The sequence below is a fragment of the Magnolia sinica genome, chromosome 1 (genome assembly GCF_029962835.1).
Source record: "Magnolia sinica isolate HGM2019 chromosome 1, MsV1, whole genome shotgun sequence".
NCBI classification, from domain to species: domain Eukaryota; kingdom Viridiplantae; phylum Streptophyta; class Magnoliopsida; order Magnoliales; family Magnoliaceae; genus Magnolia; species Magnolia sinica.
Genome location: NC_080573.1, coordinates 101298901 through 101326031, shown reverse-complemented (window position 1 = coordinate 101326031; position 27131 = coordinate 101298901). Strand labels below are relative to the sequence as shown.

The window sequence follows — 27131 nt, the reverse complement described above, 5'->3', positions numbered from 1 at the left end:
TCCCTCCAAGTTTGACGGCGATCCGACGTAAGGTCGATGCATAGTGCTCCGCCAAAGTTTAGCCCTCTTATAGGTCCAGATTCTGAAAATTGGTTGTAGGTGAATGAATAGCTACGAAAGCTGGGAAATTCAAAGCAATAATGACAATAGGAGATGAGATATATGGATGGGAAAGGGTAGAGACGGATGGGGATAGATGTGGCTTCACACCATGTAGTTAGCCCTTCGAAAAGGGAGGGCTTCGCTCCCACTTTTAAATTCTTCCACAACTCACTAAGAGAGTGAATTTTTATTAAGCTTGAATCAATCAAAAGAACTACAATTGGTGCCTAGTTATAGGAAAAATCCTATACCCCAAAAACTTGCACCATGTGCGCAACTTATTACTTGGCGATGAAGTAAACTTAAATAAAAACCAAACAAAGAAATCTAAAGCGTTCATGATGTTCTAAATCATAACAATAAGTAAAACTTAAAATATGAAATCAATCCGACGAGTGAGCCCACCCTCTTAAACCAAAATTGTCTTCTAGCTAGGAGGCCCTCCCTGGACGTCGTCATCGAGTCAGATGGATGGTGGGGCCCTCCTGCGTATGTATGTGCGGTGGGGGGGTTGGCGTGCGTGCGCGTGTAGGGCGCGTGCGGCCATGCGTGCGCGCGATGTCTTCATCAACTCTCCCCGGCTGCGAAGATTTCGCCACTGGCGACATAAAACTCCTAAACTACTCCAGGATATTAGGATCAAGTCTCTGAAGCTCCTCCTTAGTGAGCCACGTGCAGTTTGAAGCTGCGCGTGACTTCCATTTAACTAGGTACTTCTAAAACTCGCCATCCGTCGTGAAAACTATTTCATGGTCTAGGATATCCTCTATTTCCTCTTTGGGTGTGTGAAGGTTAGGTATGGGAGGCAGAAGCTAAGATGAAAGGTCGGGAAGAGGCCATGGATCAATGGGTAAATTTGGGGAATTAGGATGGCCGGGCGAAGGGCCGGATAAAGTATCAGTGAGCCCTTGAAAAGCAACTAGATCCTCCACATTGAATGTGGAGCTAATTCCCATGGAAGGTGGAAGATCTACCTCATACGCATTGAAACCGTTTCGCTTCATAATTTTGAAAGGCCCAGCGCTACGCGCGTGTAACTTATGAACAACCCCTGGAGGGTACCGCTCGGGCCTGATGCGGACCATCACAAAGTCCCGAATATTGAACTCTTTGAAACGTCTATATTGGTCTGAAGAAAATTTGTAATGTTCATTACTAGTAGTGATCTTTCACCTGATTTCTTGATGCAATAAATGTATGTAATGCGCAAAAGACTCTGCAGGCTTTGATGGCCTATGGGACAATGACATGGGGATAAGGTCAATAAGCTTCTTAGGCTTGTAACCAGTAATGACTTCAAAAGGACTTGAACCTGTGGACCTATTGACAGAACTATTGTATGCTCCCCCACTAAACATCCAAGTAAACTCCCTAGGCTCCTATTAACCACCTCAATCTGGCCATCAGTCTGAGGGTGGTAGGCAGAAGAAAATTGGAACCTAGTATTCATCATGTGTCATAGTGTCTTCCAAAAGTAACTCATAAATCGCACGTCCCGGTCAGACACTATGGTTTTTGGTAGCCCATGCAGTTTGACAACCTCACTAAAGTACAGCTTGGCAACATGAGATGCATCGGAGGTCTTAGAACAAGGAATGAAATGGGCCATTTTAGAGAAACGATTCACGACAACAAATATGGAATCATGCTTCCGAATAGTCTTAGGAAGTCCAATCACAAAGTCCATATTGATGTCCTGCTAAGGGATGAATGAGACTGGCAAAGGCGTGTATAATCCTGTATTCTATTTCCTTTGCTTTGCCAGTTGGCAAGTACGACATTGCCCTATAATTTTGGCCACGTTTCGTTTGAGGCTTGGCCAATGAAATCTATCCTCCACTAGGGCAATGGTCTTGTCTCTACTGAAATGACCCGCGACCCCTCTTGAATGTAACTCCCAAACAAGAAAATCGCGGAGGTGCGTGGTATGCACAAGCGGTCGCTCCTAAATAAAAATCCGTCCAAAATCAAGTACTCACTGTTAGCTCCTGACAGACTCTCTAATAATGACGCATACACAACCCCAAAATCCGGACACTCAGAATACTCTTCTTTGATGCGCTCAAGGCCTGTAACTTCAACGCTCATGGAGTTGAGTAATGCGACTCGACGACTCAACGCGTTGGCAGGCTTATTCTCTATACTAGCCTTATGCTTAAGCACAGAAGTGTACTCTTGAATGAATCGATCCCACTTGGCATGCCCAAGGCTTAATTTCTTCTAAGAGTTCAAGTATCTCAAGGCCTCGTGATCTGAGAATAAAATGAATTCTTGCAGTAACAGATAATGATGCCAATGGCGTAGTGATTGCACTATTGCGTAGAATTCCTTGTCATAGGTGGAATATCTTTGTTTCGCCCCATTCAATTTCTCACTAAAAAAGGCGACAGGGTGCCCTTCCTGGCTAAATACTCCTATGCCTACTCTTGACGCGTCACATGCGACTTCAAAAGCTTTTGAAAAATCTGGAAGTCGCTTGACTGGAGTTTCAGTCATCTTGACCTTTATCTCCTTGAAGGCCTTCGAGGCGGCCTTTGTCCATTGAAACTCTCCTTTTTTTATGCAATCCGTGATGGGAGCCACAATAGAACTGAAGACTCGAATGAACCGCATATAAAAGGTGGCTAAGTCGTGAAAGTTGCGCATCTCGTGAATATTGCGGGGTTCAGGCCAATTGACGGTGGCCTTGACCTTTTCGCGATCCGCCGATATGCCCTCAGCTGACACAATAAAACATAAGAAGATCACACTACTAGACAAGAACGCGCACTTCTTTAGGTTGGCGTACAATTTCTTGGCCCTAAGGATCCCACAAACCTGCCTCAAATGGTTGAGGTGTTGCTCCTTGGTCATACTATAAATCAAGATATCATCAAAATATACGACCACGAAGTTCCCCATGAAGGGCCTCAACACTTGGGTCATCACACGCATGAAAGTGCTTGGGGCGTTAGTTAACCCAAAGGGCATAACTAGCCATTCGTATATCCCATCCTTTATCTTGAAGGCCGTCTTCCACTTATCACCGGGGCTTATACGGATTTAGTGATACCCACTTTTGAGGTCAATTTTTGAGAAGATAGTAGCATTGGCCATCATATCTAGCATGTCATCAAGACGCGGTATGAAAAATCGATACTTGATTGTGATTTTATTGATGGCCCTACTATCAACATATCCTCCATGTGTCATCCTTCTTAGGTGTAAGAAGGGCAGGCATGACACACGGACTCATGCTCTCTTGAATGAAACCCTTCTATAGGAGTTCATCAATCTGCCTCTTCAACTCAGTGTGCTCCTTTGGGTTCATTCTTTAATGCGGGAGGTTTAGTAGAGTCGCCCCAAGGATTAAATCAATGGCATGCTGTCTATCCCTCATAGGGGGAAGCTCATTCGGTAGATTATCAGGAAAGACATCACGAAACTATGTACTACCTGAATGGCCCCAGTGGGTAACTCTACGCTAGTCTCTGATACACACTCCATAGCCACAAGGGCGTACACCATTGAGTTCGCCTCCGTTTCTCTCTCAAAATCTTTGGTATTCAAAATATGGAGCGGTTTGGACTTCGACTTCGACTCCTTTTGAGCTGCTCACATCACTCTATGTGGTGGACTCCTTTCCAGTCGTATTCTTGGGTGGCAAAGGATTTAGCTTGACCTTCTTGCCCTCAAACCAGAACGTACACACATTTGAGCGACCAAATATGGTAACATACCTGTCTTAGAGCCACGGCCTACCCAGAATGATGTGGCCCATATCCATAGGAACAACATCACACCAAATTATGTCTTCATATGATCCAAACTAAATAGGGACAAGACAACGGTGTAAGATTAGAATGGATGTTTCATCAACCCAGGAAACTCTATAGGGCTGAGGATAAGCCTCCAGCTTCAAGCCCAAGCGACTCACAGTGCTAGTTGATGCCACGTTGGCACAACTACCACTATCCACGATCATCTTACAGCTCTTTTCCCCACATTTTGCATAAGTGTAAAAGATCTTGTTGCGGCGCCAGTCATCAGTGTTCTGGGCATGAGCCAGAGTGCAACGCACAATTACGAGGGTCACAGACTCTTGTGCTCCCTCTTCCTCATCACTAGGGGTTTCGACTGACTCATATTCCTCCTCCTCACTATCACTCTCTGGGGGCACTACTTCTACTTGCCCATCAATAAGGAGTACTTTGGTGTCATCTCTCGTGTCGCATTGGTGAGTAAAGTGACCAAACCCCTGACACCTAAAACACCTAGTGGCCCCACATCCACGTGAACTAAACCCGGCAATTTCTTTACCCTTATCATCCTTGGACCTAGGTTGAAAATTGTTAGAAGGTTTGTTTTGGTATCCAGTGTTAGGTTTAGCCCCAGAGGGATTGGCCTTAACACTAGAATCACAAAAGTCAAACCGCCTTTCCACAGACGCTTTGAGATATTGCTCGACGTCCAATGCTACTTGATACAACTGTTCAATAGTGTCTATGTCTTTGGCGAGCAACTCTCTCCTAATGTCAGGACGGAGGCCCGTTTTAAAACGAGCAAGGGTAAGTATGGGGTCCTCATCGACCTTGCAGCGGGTCAAGTACTCTTCGAACTTCTCAATATAGTCGGCAACACTCGTGGAACCCTGTCGAAGAGACTGCCACTCCTCAATCAACCGTAAGCGATAAGAGAAAGGGAGGTACTTCTCTTTAAGCGTTTCTTTCATTTCTCCCTAATGGACTATTGGGAGTTCCCTTGCTCTTTCTTTCTTTCTTTCTCTCAACCGTCGCCCAAAACCTCTTTGCTTGACCCACAAGCTTCATCTTGGCGAATCGGACTTGTCGAGCATCCGACATATCATACCACTCAAAATAGCGGTTCATATCCGCTAGCAAATTTAAAAAGGCTTTAGGGTCCAAGTGGCCATCAAATGTAGGGGCATCTTCCCTAACTACCTTGAGGAGTTGAGCATTTTGGTCATATTGATCATGATGTCCCTCATGGGGTGGGTGCACAGCTGTGCGCCCATGACCAGCTCCATTCCTTGGTCTAACCTCTTGACCAACTGCCTGAGATTGGGCATCCTCCCCAGTGGTGGGGTTTGCTCTGAAGGAGGCCTTTATTTGTTCAAGGCATCTATCTATGCATTGTTCCAAGTACTTATTCAAGGACTTAACCTCCTAGGCTAACTTGGCCACTGTTTCTTGCAGTTGCTCCATGTTTAGTGTGGGGTGCAAACCGAAACCACGACCCGTAAATGTGGATACACTGACTTACTCGACCTAAGAACCTGCTACAGCAACTATATGCGTCTAAAAACTAAATGACCCTACGAGACTCTATATGAGGGAGACTACACACTGTTACTAAAATTCAACTACATATATCAGGGACTACGGTTTTCTAGTATCTATATATATGATGGACTAGATGCATGAAGGACTCAAACAAACTAAACCCTAAGTGAGTGATGAATTCCCCTACAAGAACCCTAGGCTTTGATACCAATTTGATGCAGGACAATTAACCACTTGCTTTAAAAGCTCGAACTGTTAGAGTATGGCGAATTAATATTTGATGCAGGAAAATTAACCACTTGCTCTAAAAGCTTGAACTGTTAGAGTATGGCGAATTAATCCCTTTATCTCATAGCCCAGGCCCCACATCGCATGGGTTAGGACCTCGGCCAAACCCCCTTCGTGGGCCCTAAATCACATGGGCCGCCCACCCTGAGTGTGTCCCCGCATCCCACGGGCTTTCCTAGTCGAGCCCGGTATGAAATGCGCATTAATCACCCCCGGTGAGGAGTCTCGAACACGAGACCTCCTTCGTGGGCTGCACCCACCCCGAGTGTGCCCCTGCATCACACAAGCGACCCCACTCGAGCCCAGTGTGAAAATGCCCCTGCATTACATTATCATGACCACTAAATTTATGATCACTACCATGAGTCCCCCAACTCGGGGCTCTAATGCAAGAACTATAAGGAGGTTAATCGCCAACCACATAAGTAGATCTATCCAAAGCTATAGGAGAAGTAGAAGATGAAGTAGCAAGCCTCTAAATATGAGCATAGACAACGACAAGAGATGGGAAGGGCCCCATAAGAATAATCTGATCAAGAACACCCTGATATTTAGAATTAAGCCTAGAGAAGACCTGCACAATCCGAGTTTCTTTATGCTACTGTTAAATGAAATGATAATTCTGAGTGCAATGAGATGGAAGAGGGCAATAAAGGTCTAACTCATCCCACATACCGTATAATGCAGTGAAATATTCCTTCGGCTTCTGGAATTGTAATGCCTCAAGATTTCGACTCTTGTGGATAACATGATGGATTAAGTTCCTAGGTGTTAACTTGAATATGGATATCATCTCACATATCCCTTTCATTCACCTCAATTTACATTCTCATGGCATTCATAGCATAATCAACGGAAAGTAAATTCTTATTCCATTAACGGCTCTAATCTAGGCATCAACATAAAGTCCATAATCAAACAGATATAAGTCCAATGATTGTCCTCTCATTGAGGGCATTATTACATCTTTAACAAAACAAAATCAAACTAAACCTAGAAAACATAACAATGATGTAATGGTCTCTCCTAGGCCGCTTTAGCTTCATTATCTATCATCTATTACTATGAGCCTTCATAAGCCTCATCTGGAGGTTCACTGTCTTATATCGGATCGTCACTTGCGTCACCTACGGGTGTTTGTTCAATAAAAGAGGAATGAGTTGCCGCAGTTCAACTCAGTGACGTCATCCCTTCAAGATTAGCACAATAATAGCACAATCATCATAACAATATTTCAAAACAAAACATCCATATAAAGTCTTGATTAATGCAATGCATGATATGCATGCTCTGATGAAGGAACCCCTGACTAAATGAGACGGGATCTTCTAACACTCTCATTAGCCACTGGTCACCAGAGGTACCAAGTTGATGTTGGACGAGATCTTCCAACACTCCCACATACTCTAAAAATTTCCAACTTGTGAAACAAAATCTTCCACACTTTCACTCAATCATGCACAACTAGAGAAACGTTATCTTCCAACACTTTCTCTGCCGTACACTCCAAAAGTGAATGCATGATTAGTTCCATATTTAATGATATTGGTTTATCATCCAGCTAGTTTAACGATGCTCACACCCAAGAAGTCACCACCTCACCCCATTCCACGAGCTACCACACCCTGGAATAGCCATTACCATTCGCACTACTTCGACAAGTGGAGGGATGTACATACTCTAGCAGTGATGTTACACATGGCTCACATTCCACATTAATCATTCATGGATCCACCATAGGTAAACAATCTAACAATCGGATCCTCCAAAATCCATATAACCCACACAAGGGTATTTCCATCAATTCATAAACATACCCCACATGAGTTTCCTCCATTCCATATCAACCGATCATGGATCCATCACAAGAAATAATCGAGCCATATGATCCTCCAGGATCATCAAAATCCAAACATATGGATATTCTACACCAATTCACCAACACAACCCATATGGGTTTCCAAAATTCCATGTTACATTCCCATTTTATGGGGTAAGGGGCTTCCTTTGATGTGGCATCCAAACACGTCCATATCCAACCAAGAATGGGTGTACCATGTCTATTCACATAGTATAATTTCCATGAAACAAGCATAGTTTTTACATAGTTCCCATAGGTTGATGTTCACATATATGACACACATCATGTAGAATTTTCACAAAAAGTCCAGCAATACCACTCAGTTTATTCACATGAAAAACATCACCCCAATATGGACAAACATTACCATGCATAGGCCAAACCAAAACTACTGCACGTAGGGTCCATACGTCCAACCCTAGTGGGCGCACCATGCTTGTGTCGACGGTTTAGCTCAGTTCTACGAGTTAACTCGCTGATCTAGATGAATTCATGAATTTCCAAATCATAGAACATCAAAATAGTATCCATATGGTCACACACCCCATCAAGGTTAGGTTATCAACATAGATTTCATATAGTTTATGCACCTAACACTACATAGTCTAGGTTTGTGCCTAAACCCGATTCAAACCTTCACCAAATCAAATCCAAACATGAATTCACTCATCCAACATACAATTTACAGCAATATATCATGTTTAAACAGAAAATAAATCCGGAGTATTGCAATTTAAACAAGCAAAAATAAATTATGAAAAAACTAGTTGTAGAAATTGAAAATCTATGCTATAATTGTGTCTAAGCTTCAAGGGATTCCTCACCTTTGCCTAACTTGAAACCCTAGCTGAAATTCTCGAGGAAGACGACGTCTATATGAACCACAAAATGCACACAAGCCCAGGAAGAAGGGTCCTACATGATGGGTGGCTTGGATGGATGGGGGCGTCCCTAAGTGGACCCCCCCCCTCTCTCTCTCTCTCGACGCTCCCTTGTTATAAGGGAGTGGGCGTGAAGCGTGTGCTTCTCACTTGGATTGGGTTTCCAATTTTTCTCATTTCCAGCAATTTTTCTTTAAATCGGACCGGTTCATGGTGTCAGGGTTGTTGAATAGAGCCAGGATACGCGATTTTCTTGGTGATTCGAAATCCAAATTGGCCAATCTTGAAAAATGGCATGACGGGTGCAAAAACAGACTTAATCACAATTAATGGTCCATGCTTGATGATTAGGGCCCAAATTTGGGGGAAATTTGTAGTCATGATAGACAAACAATTGGGCAAAATTTGGTGATTGATTGATGGTGGAAAAGATTTGAATATGAAATCTCACATGTTGCATCAAAAGGATCTGGATTTTTTGGCGGTGTAGGATCATACATCAGGGTCCAAATTTTGTATGATCTCTTAGTCATATAAGGCCAAGGTGTGTTCCAAATTTGTGTTGCGATTGATGGTGGGAAGTGGGTAAATCAGAATGTCCAGATTTTGAAAGAATTGGCAAGACTAAAACAACCAAGTTTGCTTAAGAAAAGGCTTATTAAGGTGGGGTTCACACATCTCATATTCGGTATATATGATGGGCAATCCAAGTCGTTCATATGAAGGGAAATATTCAAATACGACTACCCACTATCTTTCTTCACTCGATGGTCACTAAAATCAACAGTTAATGGGCTGATTTGTCAATTGGGCCACTTCTACTATGATCTAAGGGCTGAAATTCAATGTGTGTGGTTAATTTATGTTAGATAGGTATGATATAAAATTTCACATTGATCAGATCATGGGAATCATAAGGTCTCAAATCAAGGGTTTTGGTTAAGGGCGTTTATGTAAAAATTTCTGATCTAGTAAATTTATGAAATCTAATGCTTTTATGGGCTTCTAGGCACAATTCTAAGTTATTCTTACAAAAGAACTCATATCAAATCCATTACAAAGAAAGAGTTATTCACCAAACAAGTTAAAATTCACATTAATTAATGGAAAATACACATAATAAGCTATGGGCTGAACTTAGGCTAAAACAGTAACATTTGGTATGTTATAGGAATTTTATTGGAATCTACAAATATTTGAAATCAACTTATACACTCGGGATATGTTACAGACCTCTAAATACATGTCACGAAAGTAACCCATATCTTCTTGGCCAATGTTAGAAACATAACGGAGTTGCTTACAGAAAGCTTCATATTGTTGAGCAATCAAGCCATAACTTGATAATTCTCTTTAGTCCAAGTCTTCAATTTCCGATCCTTTGGATCAAGAGCTTGCCTTCATCCAAAATATAGGTGAGCTACCTCCCAAAAACAACTTGACTGATTGAGCCCATTGCAAGTAATTGTTGTGTTGTGATTCAACTTCACAATTGTGATCAACAATGTATGTGAATCAGAAGTCCTCATAATAGCTCTTGAAGAGAATGCGTCTTCCATATTAGCACCTAGACTTAAATCCAATCGTGCACAACACCCTGGAACAAAAAATTGTCCACATGAACACTATAGGAGCCTAGAGCAGACTACACAAGATCTACAGATACACATTTACGGTGTTATTTCCTTCAACCTCAAAACAGCTCCATAACACCAAATATGTCAACCCTAACCAACATATAGTCCATATAGGAGAAAAAGGATGCAATCATATCCAGTAGTGTTTCAATTAAGCTAAAGGAGATCAAATAGTGCTAAATACACGGATATGCACATCGCGTGGTGTATATCTCAAAATAGAAGAAAACCCCAAAGATACCCAGTCAATCTAGCATAAACAATGATCGATCTCCATAAAAGCTCAAATACTCCTTCAAATCAGTGAAAAAGGGGGCTAAAAATATTCTCAGAAATCAACCGAATATACTCCAAATACCTGGTGTAGGACTGTAGGGTACAGTTGGGGAAAAGCCAAAAATGGTAACTGACAACCGGCAATGAAAACTCCACAAATCCCCAAAATCGATGCAACAAAAGGATATGGATGAGTAGTTAGGGTAAAACCAATCCACCTTGTGTTGGATTTACAATGAATCATCAATCGATTTGGATGAAATCTTGAAAAATCATGATTTGGGGCCATTTACCGCTAGTACGAAGATTGACAAAAAACTTAAATCAGTCCAAAAAATTCTACAAAAGTCAAGATTGTTCAGATCATACCCTTCTTGATCTGCTATGTTCGTATTGAAGGTGCAATTATTGACATCAGCCGTACAAATGCTGATGTTAGCAAGTCCCTATGGCAACGATCAAGTTAGAATTATGTAGAATCTCTCTTTGATAACAAGTTGATATTCAAGAACAAAAAAAAGAGGGCAGAAGATTAAGAAGAGAAGGAAAAACGAGAGGAGATGAAACATGGGGAGGGATTGGATTAGTCTATCATTGTGATAAACTAGTTTATTTAGAATAGTAAGAAGAAGGAAATACAATAGGGCCACTAGGGGGTAAAAAGACTAAAATACCCCCTTACAATATGACTAAAAAAAAAAAAATCTTTCTATAGTTCTCACCAGTGATCGAAATATCGATACTATCGGCCGATATTATCGGTATCGCACCACTGCGAGACGAAACTCCTCAGATAACCCCCGGAAGATACCAAAAATCCAAAACTTCAGATATCACACGATATTATCGTCGATATTGTGCGATATATCGTCGATATCGTGCAATACATCATCGATATCGCCAATACAACCCACCTCGATTTAGATATCGTGGTATTTCCGCCTCCATTATTGTTGAAAATCGACAAACAGAGTCACGGACACTCACGGGAGTGGAGCAGGGGAGAGTGTTAGGGGTGGAATATGGGGTATTGGCAGGAGTAGTAGCATGCGGGTGCCGGATCTACCTTCAGATCCGAGGGTGTACAAAGAGGCAGGAGGGACACAAAAGAAAATAAAGGAGATGTTTACTGGAGGGGATGTGAGGAAAAAAGTTGAAAAATTTATAGCAAATTTTTTTATATATGATCAAATCCCTGCAAATGCTACAGCAAGCCCGCACTTCAAAAATATGATAAGTGAAGTGCAGCACGGGGGTGAGGGTGTGCAACTGCCCACACCCGTACAGATCATGGGGAAATACTTTGATGATGAACATGCAGAAATGAAGACATACGTTGATTCGTATCGGCAGTTATGGGAGATGTACGGCTGCACCGTCATGTGTAACGGTTGGACCGGACCGACGAAGATGTCAATTATAAATTTTATGGTCTATTCCAGGGGACGGGCGGTTTTCCTAAAGAGTATAGATGCAAGTAGTAAGATCAAGGATTCTAACTACATTTACAAACTAATGCACAATGTCATGCAAGATGTTGGGAGGAAAAATATTGTGCAGTTTGTTACGGATAATGGGAGTGCATTTGTTAAGGCGGGGAAGGATATTCAGAGCAAGTATCATATGTATTGGACCCCCTGTGTTGCGTCGATCTAATGCTGAGGGGATCAGGGATGGGCCGTTTGTGAAGACTGTAATTACTGATGCACGGCTCATCACAAACTTTGTATACAACTACAGCTGGTTATTAGCCGCAATGCGCGAGAGGTGTGGTGGGGATATAGTGCGCCCCGGAGCGACACTGTTCGTCATAAATTATATCGCCTTAAGTAGCCTTCTCAAACACAAACAGGGATTATGAGAGCTTTTCGCCTCTCATGATTACGTAGAATGGAAAAAGAGGTTGACGAAAGTAACCTATAGAATTGAGGAGCTGGTGCTGGGAAATTCATTTTGGGATAAAGTGCGTGGTGTTGTGGGTATTCTAGAGCCCATTTATGTGGTGTTGAGGATGGTGGACAATGAGACAAATCGGTCGATGGGGTCGCTGTATCCGTCTATGTAGCTAATGAAAGAGGCCATCATGGTTAAAGCTCTCAATGCATATAAGTGCGTTCATGCAATAATAGACGACCATTGGGAAAGGACGCTTTCTCACCCATTACATCAGGTTAGTAAGTACCTATATGGATTTTTTTTTTTCCATATGCAATAATAAACGAAGGTTGTACTGATGTGTATATGTTGGTTTTCAACATATTTCCTGAATCCCAAATACCACTACAGCCGGAACCTCTTTGAAGATAATTCATTAAAGAGGGTTGTGCGTGAGGTGTACGATCACTTATTCCCCGACTATCCGGGGAAAGGCACCTTTGGTAGTGAGGTAAATATGTTCCGCACTTACATTCTCCTTATCTTCATCTTAATCATTAAATACTTATTCTAATTGCTATATGCCATCAACAGATTGTTAAATTCCACGACGTGGTTGGAATGTTTGAGTGTCACCCTGTGGTGAAGTCAAGGAACGCCATGATGGCATGTGAGTCACTGTAGTAAACTTAACTTTTATATTATTTTGAAAAATCTAGGATAATGAAAGAATCTTTTGATATGCAGGTCGGATGACTTAGATACCTCAGATGGGCGACCAGAGCCACATATTGCGGCAGAAGCAGAGACACAAGAGATTGATGTTGACACACATGTGGAGCAACAAAGGTCTCCTGATGAGGCATTCGACCCATTGACGAGGAGTCCGGAGGGCAGCCCGCGACAGTCACTATCATGCGGGACATGTGGCGGAGAAACATTATCTAACAATGAGACTGAGTTAGAGAGTGATGCAGGAAATGAGTCCGGTGATGATGATGGCGGTGATAAGGGTGACGATGACTCTGATGACAGTAAAGATAATGATGATGATGATGATGATGATGATGGTAATGATGATGATGGTGGCGACGGGGATGGGAGTCAGGATAAGAGGCCTCTTAGCCCTTTTACCAGGGAGGAGAATTTCGATCATTCCACACAGGACCCTGACCATGGTTCTCGTCCAGGAGAACCACGACCTCGTCTTGTTTACAATAAGACATACACGCGTCAAAAGCTACTGCAGAAAAAGGAGACACATAAACTTTGAGATTTTGAGGAGTTGCTGGCAAAATGCATGAGGGACACAAGTGTTTGTGGCGGGCGAGGTGATTCAGTTCGGAGAGGATGAGTACCAGTGTTATGTCAAGGATTATCTTAACTGATACCACTCTACTATGACCTGGGCACAATATTGTCGATTTGTGGAGTAGCAGTACTATGCCCAGCCCCATCGAGATGGATATGATGATTACGAGCCACCGTGCAACTCTATGTGGGTCTAGACCAGAACTAGTCCCCATCATTGATATGTATATTTATCAAATTTTACTTATTCAGCTCTTCTTTTCCTTTTCAATGAATTGGTTGTGTTTTCATACATGACTATGATATATTTATAAATATCATGCATTCAATTTAAATATAGTTGCGTTAGTTCAGTTAATAGGACCCTATACAAAGGAAATTTATTATGTGCATCTTTTTTTTTTGAGATGTTATGATTTAAAAGTGTGTATTAAGGGCCTTTTTAACAATCCCCAAAGTTTCATTAGAAAATTCAACCAATTTCCCAATGTTTCCCCATGTTTCCCAAAAAGTGCGATAAACTATGCAATACAAACAATATATCCCGTGCGATAACCGATACGTATCTGTATCCCAAGGGTGCGATACATTGTGCGATACCGATATTTTGAACACTGGTTCTAACGATCTTATATTAGCGATTCCAATGACCGGTTGTGAAGTTATGCCCAACAGAAGCTGTAGTGTGAGATAGGCAGTTTTGCCCTATTTTGGACCTTTTGGCCTTGGTTCTTTTGATCCTGACACTTCATAAAGTCACACACGATCTGTTCTACATCAATTTCGGAAAATAAAACAAACATGTTTAAGAAAATAAACATGGGTGCTCACTAAATAGGAGGAAATTTCATGAAGGCAATATTTCATGACAATTTCATGAAATTAAGGGCCTTTTTGGATGGAAGTAAATTAGGGGAAGCATTCCGTTTACATTGACAAGGCGTATGCAATTGGTTGGGAAGTAGAGGATGTTGTCGCAAACTATTTGCCTTTGCATTTCCTTCCTTAAAAGGGAGTACAACCTTTTTCCTCAAAAAGTCAAATGGAGAGAAAAGAGTTTGCTTTTATATGACAGTTTAAATGGCAGTTTTAGAGGGAAAAAGGTTTCCCTTTGTGTGATTGCAATCCAAACAGTTTTAAATCCATTCTTTTGCAAAACAAATAGGTGCAAACGGTTTGCTTCCCCTAGTGTTGATGTTAGTTTACTTCCTGCTCATGCCACATTTTTGCTTTTGCTTGTATTCTCTTAGATTACCTTTAATCCAAATAGGCCCCAAGTATAATCATGCACACTTTTAAACATGCATAACACGTGGTTAACTCTCTCTCTCTCTCTCTCTCTCTCTAATAATTGTTTTTTCATTTTGTATCCTTGCAGATGCACAAAGTGTTGCTTCCATATTTTGTTGCCTTGATTGTGACTCCTTCGACCCATAGCCTTGAAGGAACATTGATGGTATGTTAAAATTTTCTATACCAATCTATTTCATAAAATCTTCTAAGAATTTTTTATTTTGTATTTTTTTATATTTTTATTTTTTTTAATTCCAACATCTTAACCAAACATTAGCGAAATATTACTACATTATCACCTCATGGGCACATCTAACTATTGAGTTTTCAAATTTAGGATGTTACAAAGCATTACCTTCTGCATGTTCCACCTATTCTTTTTTTCTTTTTGAATTCATGATGTTATTACAAGTTTTATTTTGTGTTCAATAATTGAGTGATATTGAGCTGTACAACTCGGTTGCAGGCTGATTGACGGCCAGATCTTTAATGTAATATATTCCAACCTTATATTGTAAATTAGAGCTTAAGCTTAGATCCTCATTGGCTAAAAGATAATTTTGTCCCTGGACATATTACTTAAAATTCTTGAGGAGATAAAATGCCTAATTCTCATTATGTAAAGATCTAATAGGCAATTGAGAATTCTTGTTTCTAATGGATAGGCAAAACAGTTGAAGCTGACTCGAAATAGCTAAGACAAGGCTATGATGGTGATGGTGATGATGATTAAAAGTTGGCATGATGTTCAATAGATGATAAAAATTCAAACAGCCCTTATTGCAGTTTGGAACAAACACTTCACTGCTACCACACTCGAGTATGCTCTTGCTTCTCCTCGAGCTTTGTTCAACTAATTTTTGTACTTAGTTTCTACCGGAGGCTTCTTAGCTTCATGCAATCCAACAATCTGTAGAACTTGGGAAATATTAACTGGTAGAGGTCAATAAATTAAGCCTCCTACTAGTCATATCTATATGCTACATGCAACGTCTCTAGTGGTCCCCCTATGCATGAGAATTGATGATTCCAATCTATTTTGAAAGTCAAGGGCTTAATTTCTAACATTGCAAGTGTTCTCAAGCATATAGAGAGCTCACTTGGACCTAGCTCCATATCTTTATTAGACTCGGATACCCAAGGTTCCAAAGGTTCATGATCTCAACTTTCTTCCACTGATAAATATTGAAGCTTACAGTGGCAGACACATCAATTTGAACAACACAATATCATGAAAATTTCTGAACTAGCATCAACCTAGGAATTTTATTTTATTTTATTTTTTTATAGGCTAACCAGAATCATTAAAATAAGGCAGAGGAAAAGAATCCCAATACAAAGGAAAGGGTTAGAAGTCCTTGGAAAAGCTAAATCGCAAAATAAGGGGTTGGATCGGAAGATAAAGAGGCTAAGAAAATGTTTAAACTACCAATTAGAGATCTAATCTATTTGAGAAAGCAATCTAAAATCCAAGGATATTCTTTATCTCTTTGATCTAACATTTAAGAACACATGTAATATCTCTTGCTTATGCACGTTGGTTTAGGACTCACGTGTGCTTTTCACAAAGCTTTGGACTTTATCTCTCCAAGTTACCACCTAGTTTGCAAACCTTCCCCAAACCCGAAAGAGGGCCAGATGTCTTCTTTGGGCTATAACACATGCTCCAAGCCTCCTACTGACAGCTCTGAGTGACAGCATCGCCACATGTCCTCTGGAGAGAAGCCACTTCTAGCACCCCCTTCCCCCACACACACACACATTTAATGCCCTATTCCCTTATGTCAAGGCCTTGCTAACTTCACCTCTAAACGTAATACTCCGAGCCTGAGGTCCACCACCAAAGTGATCTTCTGAATCCCGCTCCATTATACCTACACCAGTTGTATCCAAAGCCTGCATTGCCATCCCACTTAACCCCATCGAACCCCCCCACCCGGTGTTTAATGCCCTATCCCCACGTGTTGAGGCCTTGCTAGCTTCACCTCAACACGTAATACTGATGCAGGACACATGATTTAATGCTACCATGCAACACGGAGATTATGAAAGAGTCTATAAAGTAATTTAATTAACAAAAGATGCTACCCCACCACGTAATTAAGAGTACGCAATATAAATTAAAATATGATTTCATATGCCTGCATGCTAAGAAATCACATAAATTAATTAAGACTAAGCCCGGTGGAAAGATAGAACTTCCAATTTAGCATAGGCATGTTCCACACTCAAGGGATAGACTTGTAGATTCTATGATTAGGGTTAGGAAGGGGAAATTTTGAAAATTGAAAAATTAGGATTTTTTCTTTTAGAATTTGGGGAAAAGATGAAATTATGGCTAAATTGGGTGAATTGGTTAAGGGGATTGATGGATTTATGCAATGTTTTAAATATCGATGATATCAGCCGATATATCCCACGGTATATCTTGTATCCCACCTGTGCGATACGAAATGCACAAGTAGTGCCGATATATCCCACATGTTCGATTCAGTGAGCATTTTCAATTTCTGATCCATTTTTTTTTTTTTTTGTTGAAATTATGTTAAATTAGTGTCAAATGCTTATAAATCTATTGGTTCTTCATGTTCTGCATGAAAAATCATGGAGTTGGAGCTTTGATTTCGATATCCATTGGTTCTTCATGTTTTTTTTTTTTTTTTTGAAATATTTCTTCAGCTATCTATCAATTGAGACTAATTTTGAAGTATTTAGGAGCATTTGATGAAATGGTAATCACATACACTCTAATTTCGAAATTTGAGTGTAGGTGGTATAATTTGGAGAAAATTGTGGAAATTTCGAAAATTCCCAAATTGCTTGCAATGTTGCACTCCAAACATGAAATCAAGCATATATGATATGAGGGTTGATCTACTGATTTGTTTAGTCCTTATCAATTTTTAGAAAATAAAATTTATTAAAATATTGTCTTTTCAAAATTTCCTTTCAACCAACTATCAATTGAGACTAATTTCAAAGTATTTAGGAGTGTTTGATGAAATGATCATCACTTACACTATAAATGTTATTCATGCAATTTGAATACAGTTACATTAGTTCAGTCAGATAGTGCATAGCTTAGGCCCGTATACAAAGGAAACCTATTATGTGCACTTTCTTTTTGGGATGTTATGATTTAAAAGTGTGTATTAAGAGCTCTTTTTTAACAATCCCTGAAGTTTCATTGAAAAATTCAACCATTTCCTCATGTTTCCCAAAAAGTGCGATAAATTACCTAATACAAAGGATATATCCCGTGCGATAACTGATATGTATATATATCCCAAGGATGCGATATGTAACGCGATACCAATATTTTGAACACTGGTTATGATTAGGATCCATTGGTGTATCAGCATGCTTAGCAACAAGAATATATGTTTTTGTAAGTAAATCTAGGTTATATTTCCATTATGAAAGATTAACTCCTTCGTTTGGTCTTACAATCTCTATCCCTAAGAACTGTTGAAGATGACCCAAATCTTTTGTCAAAAAAGATGTTGAATACCTAGGGCTACAATGTTATCAACATACACAACTAACACAATCAACCCAGATGCACCTTGCCGTATGAAGAATGAGTGATTATCCTGACTCCTCCGTAACCATGGCTATTGGTTTAGCTCATTGATCACCCTATGAAGTTTGTGCACCTTATTTGACTCCCCTTGAGTAATGAACCTAGGTGGATGCTCCATATAGACTTTTTCTGTGAGATCTCCATTAAGAAATGTGTTTTTAACATCAAGTTGGAATAAGGGCAACCATGATTAACTACAACTAGGAGTAACGTGGATGGAGTTGAGCATAGAAATTAGAGAGAATGCTTAGTGTAATAAACTCTAAGAGTTTGTATGTATCCCTTAACAACCAATCAAGCTTTCAATCTTTTGAATGTTCCATTAAGTTGAAATGAAATGGCATGCACCCACTTGCATCCAACAACACGCTTATTGGCCAGAAGATGGGTTACCTTTCAAGTATCGGTACGATGAGGTGCAACCATCTCTTCTTCCATGGCTTGCACCCACCCCTCACAAGACAAGGCTTCCTGATATGACTTGGGAACAAAGTGAAAGGAAAGTGATAATGCAAATTTGTGAAATTTGGGAGACAAACAATGACAAAAGACAAATCTAACAATGAGATATTCGGTGCAAGAACATCTACCTTTCCTTTGTGCAATAGGAAGATCAAAATAATCATGAGGTACGAGATTAGAAGGCCCAAAAGAAGATGTGGTGGATGGAAAGTCATGGACAACTTCACTATCTCTCTTTTTCCATTGTGAATAATCCGTGAGAGAGGAAGAAAGTAGTTGGATTTGATGGGCGTCTATAGTAGGAAGAGGTACTAAAACCGTAGAAGAGGATTGATAGTCTTCCATTGCAAGCAAGGTATTCAATAGCGGTAATGGCCACCATCATTTCCGTTAGGATATGGGCCATAACAATCGGGCAAAAAAACACAATAATAATAATAATAATAATAATAATAATAAATAAATAAATAAATAAATTTGTAATGGCCTCGCAATGTGTTATGGTATCCATTGGTTACCATCATGTAACAATTGTTAAACAACCATTTTTTGGATCCCATGATTACAAGAGTTTCACCTTCCTCTGAAAAGAATGTTGTAGATTTAAAGAAGCTAACATTGGAACACATGATAATGTCATAGATTTAAAGAAGGTAACATCGACATGCATGATCTGTTTCCGAAAACTAGGACTAACATCTATAACCTCTGTGTGTTCTGGGATATCCAAGAAACACACATTATATTGTTGGGATGTAATTTATATATTAAAAAAAAAAATAAATAAATAAAATTGACTGCATTCCTTGGACAAAGCACACGCACCCAAAAACTTTAGGGGGAAGAGAAAATAATGGTGTCTCAAAGAACAAAATAGAATGAGGTGACTGACCTGCTAGAATAGTGTAAGGTCATTCTATTAATTAGGTAGCATGCAGTTATAATGAATGTTCATATGAATGAACAACACATGAGTAACTTCCAACAGGTGAACGTTTTTCCTCTGAGTAATGCCATTTTCCTACGGGGTGTGAGCACATGACGTTTGATATATACTTTTTTGCATTGGTAGACTGAAGTACACACAAATTGGAATTGAATTGATTCTGCACTTCCTTATGAAACATTTTAAAAATAGAAAATAACTCAAATTGATCTTTTTTTAAATGAAGCCAAGTCATTCGAGAGAAATCATCGATATAATAATAACATACTTATATCCTGACATAGCAGAGACTCGAACATGACTCCAACATTTGAATGTGCTAAAGCAAATGGAACTTTACTCCGCTTTTCCACCCATGGAAGAAAAGAGACCTTATGAGTTTGCTCAACTCATACACCTCACATCCTAACTCTAACACACTGGACAATGATGGAACAATACTATGTGAATTTGTGATAAAAGATAAAGAGAAGAAGCAAGAGGGGAGAGAGAGAGAGAGAGGGGGGGGGGGGGGGGTGGTTAGGGTTGGAAATCCCCACCCTCTTGCTTTTATTAACTTAAGTCAGAAAATCAAAATACCAAAAATACCCCTCGATACAATTTATAATAAAGCCCCCAAGAATATAAGGTATGTGTAACCAGAGGAACTAAATGATAGAAAAGGAGGATTAGGATCATCCAGCCCATGTTAATCAACTTCAACAACCTCCAAACATGGAATTTCTACAAAGTAGTACCCTAGTTTAACCATTGATAATCTTAGAATTCTTTTATTCATTGTTAATGTGGTTCTATTAATTGTTACTTTTTTCAACTTTGCATGTATGGTAGGTTTCTTTCATGTAGATATACAAATTATTCATTTGCTAAATATTGATTAAGTACATCCTTTTTCCTCTAGAATGTAGCATTCTTTTGCATGTGCATATAAGTTGATTTACAAACAATAGAATGACATAAATAGCATAGTTGATTTTATAGGAATATCTTTAAATTTATTAAGAAGCAAATATGCACGTAACCATGACATTAGTTCCTTAAGTACTTCTATTTTGTCTTGTATCTAGCTTTATATTGTAGGTTGTCTCGAGCTTCTTGACTTCAATCCTATGTCTCTTCAAAATTTATATTGTTTTCTTCTTCCTAGATGAAGAGTCCTTGGCTTCAGTACACGACTAGATGAAGTTATTAAAGTCCCTTGATATACATTGATACACGTTCTTGTAGCAAGTGGTTACTTGACATGGTATCAGAGCGTAAGGTCTTGTGTTTGAATCCCGGGAGTAGAAAATATGCCTCCCTAATATATTCTCCCACGGGAGGCCGTTTATGGTGTGAATTGTGAGTGTCCCTCCACCATTGCCCAGTATGTTCCCGTGCGGAGTTCCACCCTACATGTGTGGAGGAGTGTTAAAGTCCCTTGATATACATTGACATGCCATCATCTAAAAGCTCAAGCTTTTAGAGCAAGTGGTTGTTTGACAAAAGTAACAATCTAGTGATCTCTGAGCATGAATGGAAGACGAAACAGTTTTCTCTCAAGAATCATGGAAGTCCTATTTCTTTATTTTTAATGTGGTTCAATTTTCTGTTATTTTTTCCATCTTTCCACGCATTTAGGTTTTATTTCATGTTGTTACAGCTTGTAAGAATGATATATTTGCTAAATGTTGACAACTATCTGCTTTGCCTCGATAACTTTCATTTGCATGCAGGCATACAGTACATTTTACTCTTTAGTTTACTATCATTATTTTTTTTCTTTTATTTGCAGGCTGGCAGGGATCTTAGATTTCTAAGTTTGTCAATGACTGGATGCTTCACTTTTGGTGGCCTTTTACTAATGGTATGAGATCTATTTTCCAATGTTTCAAAATTTCTATTGAACGTCATCATCATTTAAGCCACATCCCGTCTCTTACATTTCTATTTGTATCCCTTCTTTAGACCAATTATCTTGATTTTGTGGCTTTATTTCTTTCTTATGAGCAATTAGGACCTTAGGTAAGTAGGTGACGATTTTTTCGTTCCACGATCTCATTTTCCTGGGTATGAGGAAACATATCTGTAACTCAATTCCATGATTTTGCAGGTAGGTGTGAAACTCTGCTGACATGTATTCTCCTCCATTATCGCTATGTAGAGTTTGGATATCGGTCTGGAATTGATCTAGTACCCATTTAAAGAAAGACTGAAATGATGAAATGTTTCATGAGAAATACCCAAGTCGTTCGAGATACATCATCAATAAAAGATACAAAATAAAGGAATCCAAAATAATGCAAAAAAGGAGCCATCCATACATTAGAATGAATAAGTGAAAAAAGAGCACTACAACATTTTTTTCTCACTAATGAGAAATGTATTTCTATGATGCTTCAAGAGCTCACAGGTGTCACATGATAATGAACCACAACTAGTAGATGTGGATAAAAAGCATATTTAGAACTTGAATCAAAGGGTAACCAAAACAACAATGCCACCTACAAAGTTTTTTATTCATACTAAGAATAATAGTTTCTTGAGATCTCGTTTGAGAATCAAAGGTTAATGTCCCCTTGCTCTTCACCCCACCATCAATCACCTTCTTCATTTGCAGGCAAGGTATCCGGTATCGGTATCGGTTGGCGTAACGGTGCCCTCCGATACCTATACGGATACGGGGGTGTAACGGCGATGCGGGGGCATAACGGCCCGTAACGGTGCATTTTTTTTTTTTTTTGCAAAAATATGGATTAAATCCGGAATATTCTAAGCATTCCAAATATGCATTCATTTATAAATTGAAACATGTTTATGGTGGTCGGTCCACTCTTTGGTGAGAAGTTGTATCGGACTGTCTGATTAATTTTTGAACCAGGTAACCTGAATTTGACTACAAAATTCATATATTTAATTTTCTAAATATCTAATTTATATACTTAACAATTTGATATCATTTCTCCCAATAGTTCTTTAAAAAAATGAAATTAAATTCAGGTAGATGGTGTTGCCAATTTGGGGCTGACTTGGAGGACCAATTTATGCCCCAAATCAGCCTCAAATTCATGCAATTTATTGCCATTATCCCACTTATGAATTGGTGGACATTTATTGGATAGTGAATCATGAAAAAAATCAAAAGGCCCTATTTTAGAAAATAAAAGTCCACAAATTAACAATTAAAACTATTCAAACAATTTGATTTTGGCATTGTGAGTTAGCAATTGCAGTCCATAATTTAATTGGTAAATTTTAAGTTAATATATGTCTCGTGTACAATTTTTTAAGGGCCCGAATTAGGCGGGACTGGGATTGTGAAGCGTAACACACGTGTTAAAGTTTTTTGGGCCCCACCCGTGATAAATGTGTTATATCCACACCGTCCATCCATTTTGCCAAATAATTTTAAGGCATGAGCCCAAAAATGAGGCACATCCAAAGCTCAGGTGGACTGCACCATAAGAAACAACAATAATTAAACGTTCACCATTAAAAAATTTTTAGGCGCTACACAAGTTTTAGATCAAGCTGACATGTGTGTTTTCCCTTCATCCACGTCAGTGTGACCCAATTAATATTTTAGATTGAAAATAAACGTTACAGTGGACCCTAAGAAATTTTTAATGGTGAGCATTCTATAACCACTATTTCCTATGGTGTGGTCCACCTGAGATTTGGATATTACTAATTTTTTGGATCCTTACCTAAAATGACGTGGCAAAATGGACGGACGACATGGATAAAATATATACATCATGGTGGGGCCCACTCGGGTCTGATCACGAGGCATTTGTTATATCTAAACCATCCATTCATTTGACGAGCTTGTCTTAAGGCTTGAACATATTGGATGGAAAATAAACATTACGGTGGGCCCTACGAATTGTTTAACGGTGAAAATCATTATCTCTGCTGCTATTTTTGGTGTGGTCCAAACGATCTTTGGATATAATTCATTTTTTTGGTAGTGATCTAAAATGATATCTGAAAATAGATGAACGGTGTAGATATAATAAATACATCACTGTGGAGCCCACGTAACTTTGATCTCCTTTGAACCGTTCGTACAAGTCGAAGCTCAAGGAGTGTTAGCGCTCGTCTTCGCATGACACCAATCCAATTCTGATTTGTTTTTCTGATATAAAATGAAAAAGAAGGGAGAGAGAGGGAAACTGAAAAGAAAAAAGAGGGAAAGAAGAGAGAGAGAGAGAGAGAGAGAGAGAGAGAGAGAGAGAGAGAGAGAAGAAGAAGAAGAAGAAGAAGAAGAAGAAGAAGAAGGACACCGCGGGAAGAGGAGGAGGAAGAAGAAGAAGAAGAAGAAGAAAAGAAAGAAAAAAACGTAAGTTTTTTTTTTTTTTTCCCTTTTTTTTTTTTTGTTTTTTTTTAAAGGCCCGTAATGGCCCGTAACGGCCGTTACGGTCACAAAATTGGGGGGGGGGGGGGGGGAGGGGGGCCCGTTTTGACCCCGTATAGCATAACGGTGTCGGCCATTACCGTTACGTATCGGCCAATACGGCCGTATCGTAACGGATACGGGACACCTTGTTTGCAGGTACTAAAAATTATTACGATCTAGGAAAATGGTTACAAAACATTTTAGGTTTTGTTAAGGGCATTAATAGATAACTAGTTTGCATTGTGATTTGGAACAAGAAGGACAATGCAAGGAGATTTGTGAAGATGAAGGAATGGCACTTTTCCTTGTAATGTCTATGAAGGTGCCATTTGTTACCTTCACTTTGCCATGTGCAAAGTAGGTGATGGAGGAAAAGAGCTTGGGTGTACTGGACATCTAATTGGTAGCACTTGAGGTTATCACTTAGGGACTACCAGTAGAAGTAACATGAAGGGCAAAAGATGTGGTACTTGTTTGCATAAGTAAAGGAGAACATCAACTTCATCTAATAATTAAAATGTCATCATCTAAAAAAAAGGGATATGAGTCTCTTACAAGAAAATAAAATAAAATAAATAAATAAGCTAAGCATTTGACTAGCATCTACAAACAATCCTCAAGATGAGGTCCTATTCCTAAAAGTCACCATCGACTAAAAGGGTGAGCTTGAGAGCTCAATGAGTATATCCCAATGCAATTATAAAAAAATTTTAAAAAATTATTATTATTATTATTTTTAATTAAATTTTTTTTTTTTTAAAAAAAAACAACATTCACATTCCAAATGATCCTAATTAAATAAAATGTCATTAAAAAGGTGACATGCATGACATAACACATAACCATTGCATTTTTGTATAGAAAGTAGTCGTTAATAATCGATGCATTTTCATATAGAAAGCCATCACTAATAATCAACACATATTAAAATTTTCAATAATTTTTTTTACAAAAGCCATGACTAATAATCAATACAGATTAAATTTCAAAATACCAGGCCATTTGAACTAGTTGGCCAACACTTTTTCAAACCCACTCAGCTTGCATAAGGGATCTATTGCACCCACCCGGCCTCAATCAACGAGTGATTATTGGTACCTTAGCTGGTCAAACTACTGTTCTACCTGGCCAACGTAAGTGGTCTGTTTCACCCACCTGGCCTTGATTAATGTAGGTTCTAAAAGATACCAATTGAGGTTGACTTTCAATCCAACGGTCTCAATCGGCCCACTTATTTACGCTTTAGGGACTTTCAACCCAAGGGACTCAACCGCTCTGCTTACACTTTAAAGACTTTTGATCCAAGGGACTCAATCATCCTACTTATTTACTGGCATTCCAAGATTAGTTCATAATTTATTTTTTTTAATAAAACATGCCTAATCATTTTTACTCTAACTAGGGAATCTTGAAATTGTTGAACATGTGGTTTGCAAATATGCCCAACAATAATTCACAAACTATCTCCAAATATCACTTCTTCTTCTTTTTTTTTTTTTTTTTTGGGTGAACCGACAATAATTCACAAACTATTTTCAAAGATCTGCAATTGCTTTCTGAGTATCACAAATTTGGAAAACTCGTACATGTATCAAAACAAAATAAAATCTAGAAACGCATGATGACCAGATGCATCACAATCTGGAAAATCTGTATGTGTATCTCAACCAGTGTTCGAGTTGTCGGTATCGCTACAAGTTTTGCTGGCCGGAGATAAAGATATAATATCGTTATCGCTGATAATATCGCCGATAATCGGAAATGCAGGGAAAAAGGGGGAAATATGGGGAAAATGATGGAATTTTTCAGTGAAACTTCAGGACATGCCTAAATACACATATTTACATATTTATGAATGAAAATTTTGCAAAAAGAATGCATTAAATTAGAAATTTTCATTTAATGGGGGCCAAAAAGTATGCGTTGTCGTAAGAAATCACTTAAATAGTAACCAAAATTAGTTTATATAATACAAATGCAGCTGGTATACAGTAATTAAGACATGTAAAAGTAAATGAACTCAAAGATGCCAAATCAAGGATGGATTAGATTATCCAATCAGTGTGGTATTTGATACTTTGGCTGTGTATGACGCTTGATACCTAACATTTGAAAATGGTACATGTGGCAAATTTTAACATAATCTAAACAGTGTTTTCGCTTCATCAAGATCTGTGTAACCTAATTAAGAGGTTGGATGGCAAGAAAAAAAAAACTATTACAATGGCCCTATGAAGTTTTTAATGGTGAGCATTTAATCGCCATTGTTTCCTTTAGTGTGCTCCACCTGAGATGCAGTCATGCAGATCTGTCTCATTTTAGACTCATGCCTTAAAATTATCTATCAAAATAAATGGACAACATTGATAAAATATTTATCATTATGATGGCCCCACATAACATTAACCCATCAATCCACGGATACAAACCAGTGACACGCGCGCACCCTATAAATCAGTACGCTTATCACTATGTGGAGCCCATTGTGATTTATGTATTTTATCCACCCCATCCATCCATTTTACAAGATAATTTTAAGGCTTGATCCCAAAGATGAAGCATATCCAATGCTTTAATGGACCACACCACAGGAAGCAATGTGAATTGAACATGCCTACCATTGAAAAATTATTAGGGGCCACAAAAGTTTTGGATCCACGTCATTTTTGTATCTTACTTTCATCCATCCCCGTGTGATCTTATGAACGACTTGGATGACAAATAAGCACCACTGTGGGCCATGGCGCCTAGGAAGGTTTCAACGGTAGGAATCATTGTCCCCATTGCCTTGGCAGTGTGGTCCACCCTAGCTTTGGATCTACCTCATTTTTGGGTTCACTACCTAAAATGGTCTCGCTAATTGGATGGACCATGTGGATATAACACATACATCATGGTGGGGTCCATAGAACTTGGTGACGTCCACACACCACTTATGTTAAAAGGAAGAGCCGAT

The 27131-nt window shown here is 39.1% G+C and overlaps 1 protein-coding gene across 3 annotated transcripts in view; it reads left to right on the top strand.

The window, feature by feature from the left end:
* The window catches only part of LOC131252592 (protein DETOXIFICATION 46, chloroplastic-like), a 124854-nt gene that overhangs the window by 77869 nt on the left and 19854 nt on the right, over window positions 1-27131 (top strand). For 2 of the 3 annotated variants that reach the window (XR_009174571.1, XM_058253210.1), the window contains exons 11-12: window positions 14892-14969; window positions 21572-21643. Coding sequence is in view for 1 of the 3 variants with exons in the window: in XM_058253210.1 (XP_058109193.1) it covers window positions 14892-14969; window positions 21572-21643 (150 nt within the window). In the remaining 2 variants the exon portion in view is untranslated. Of the gene's footprint in view, window positions 1-14891; window positions 14970-15471; window positions 15627-21571; window positions 21644-27131 lie in introns of all 3 variants that reach the window. The other variant, XR_009174572.1, reaches the window with a different exon arrangement.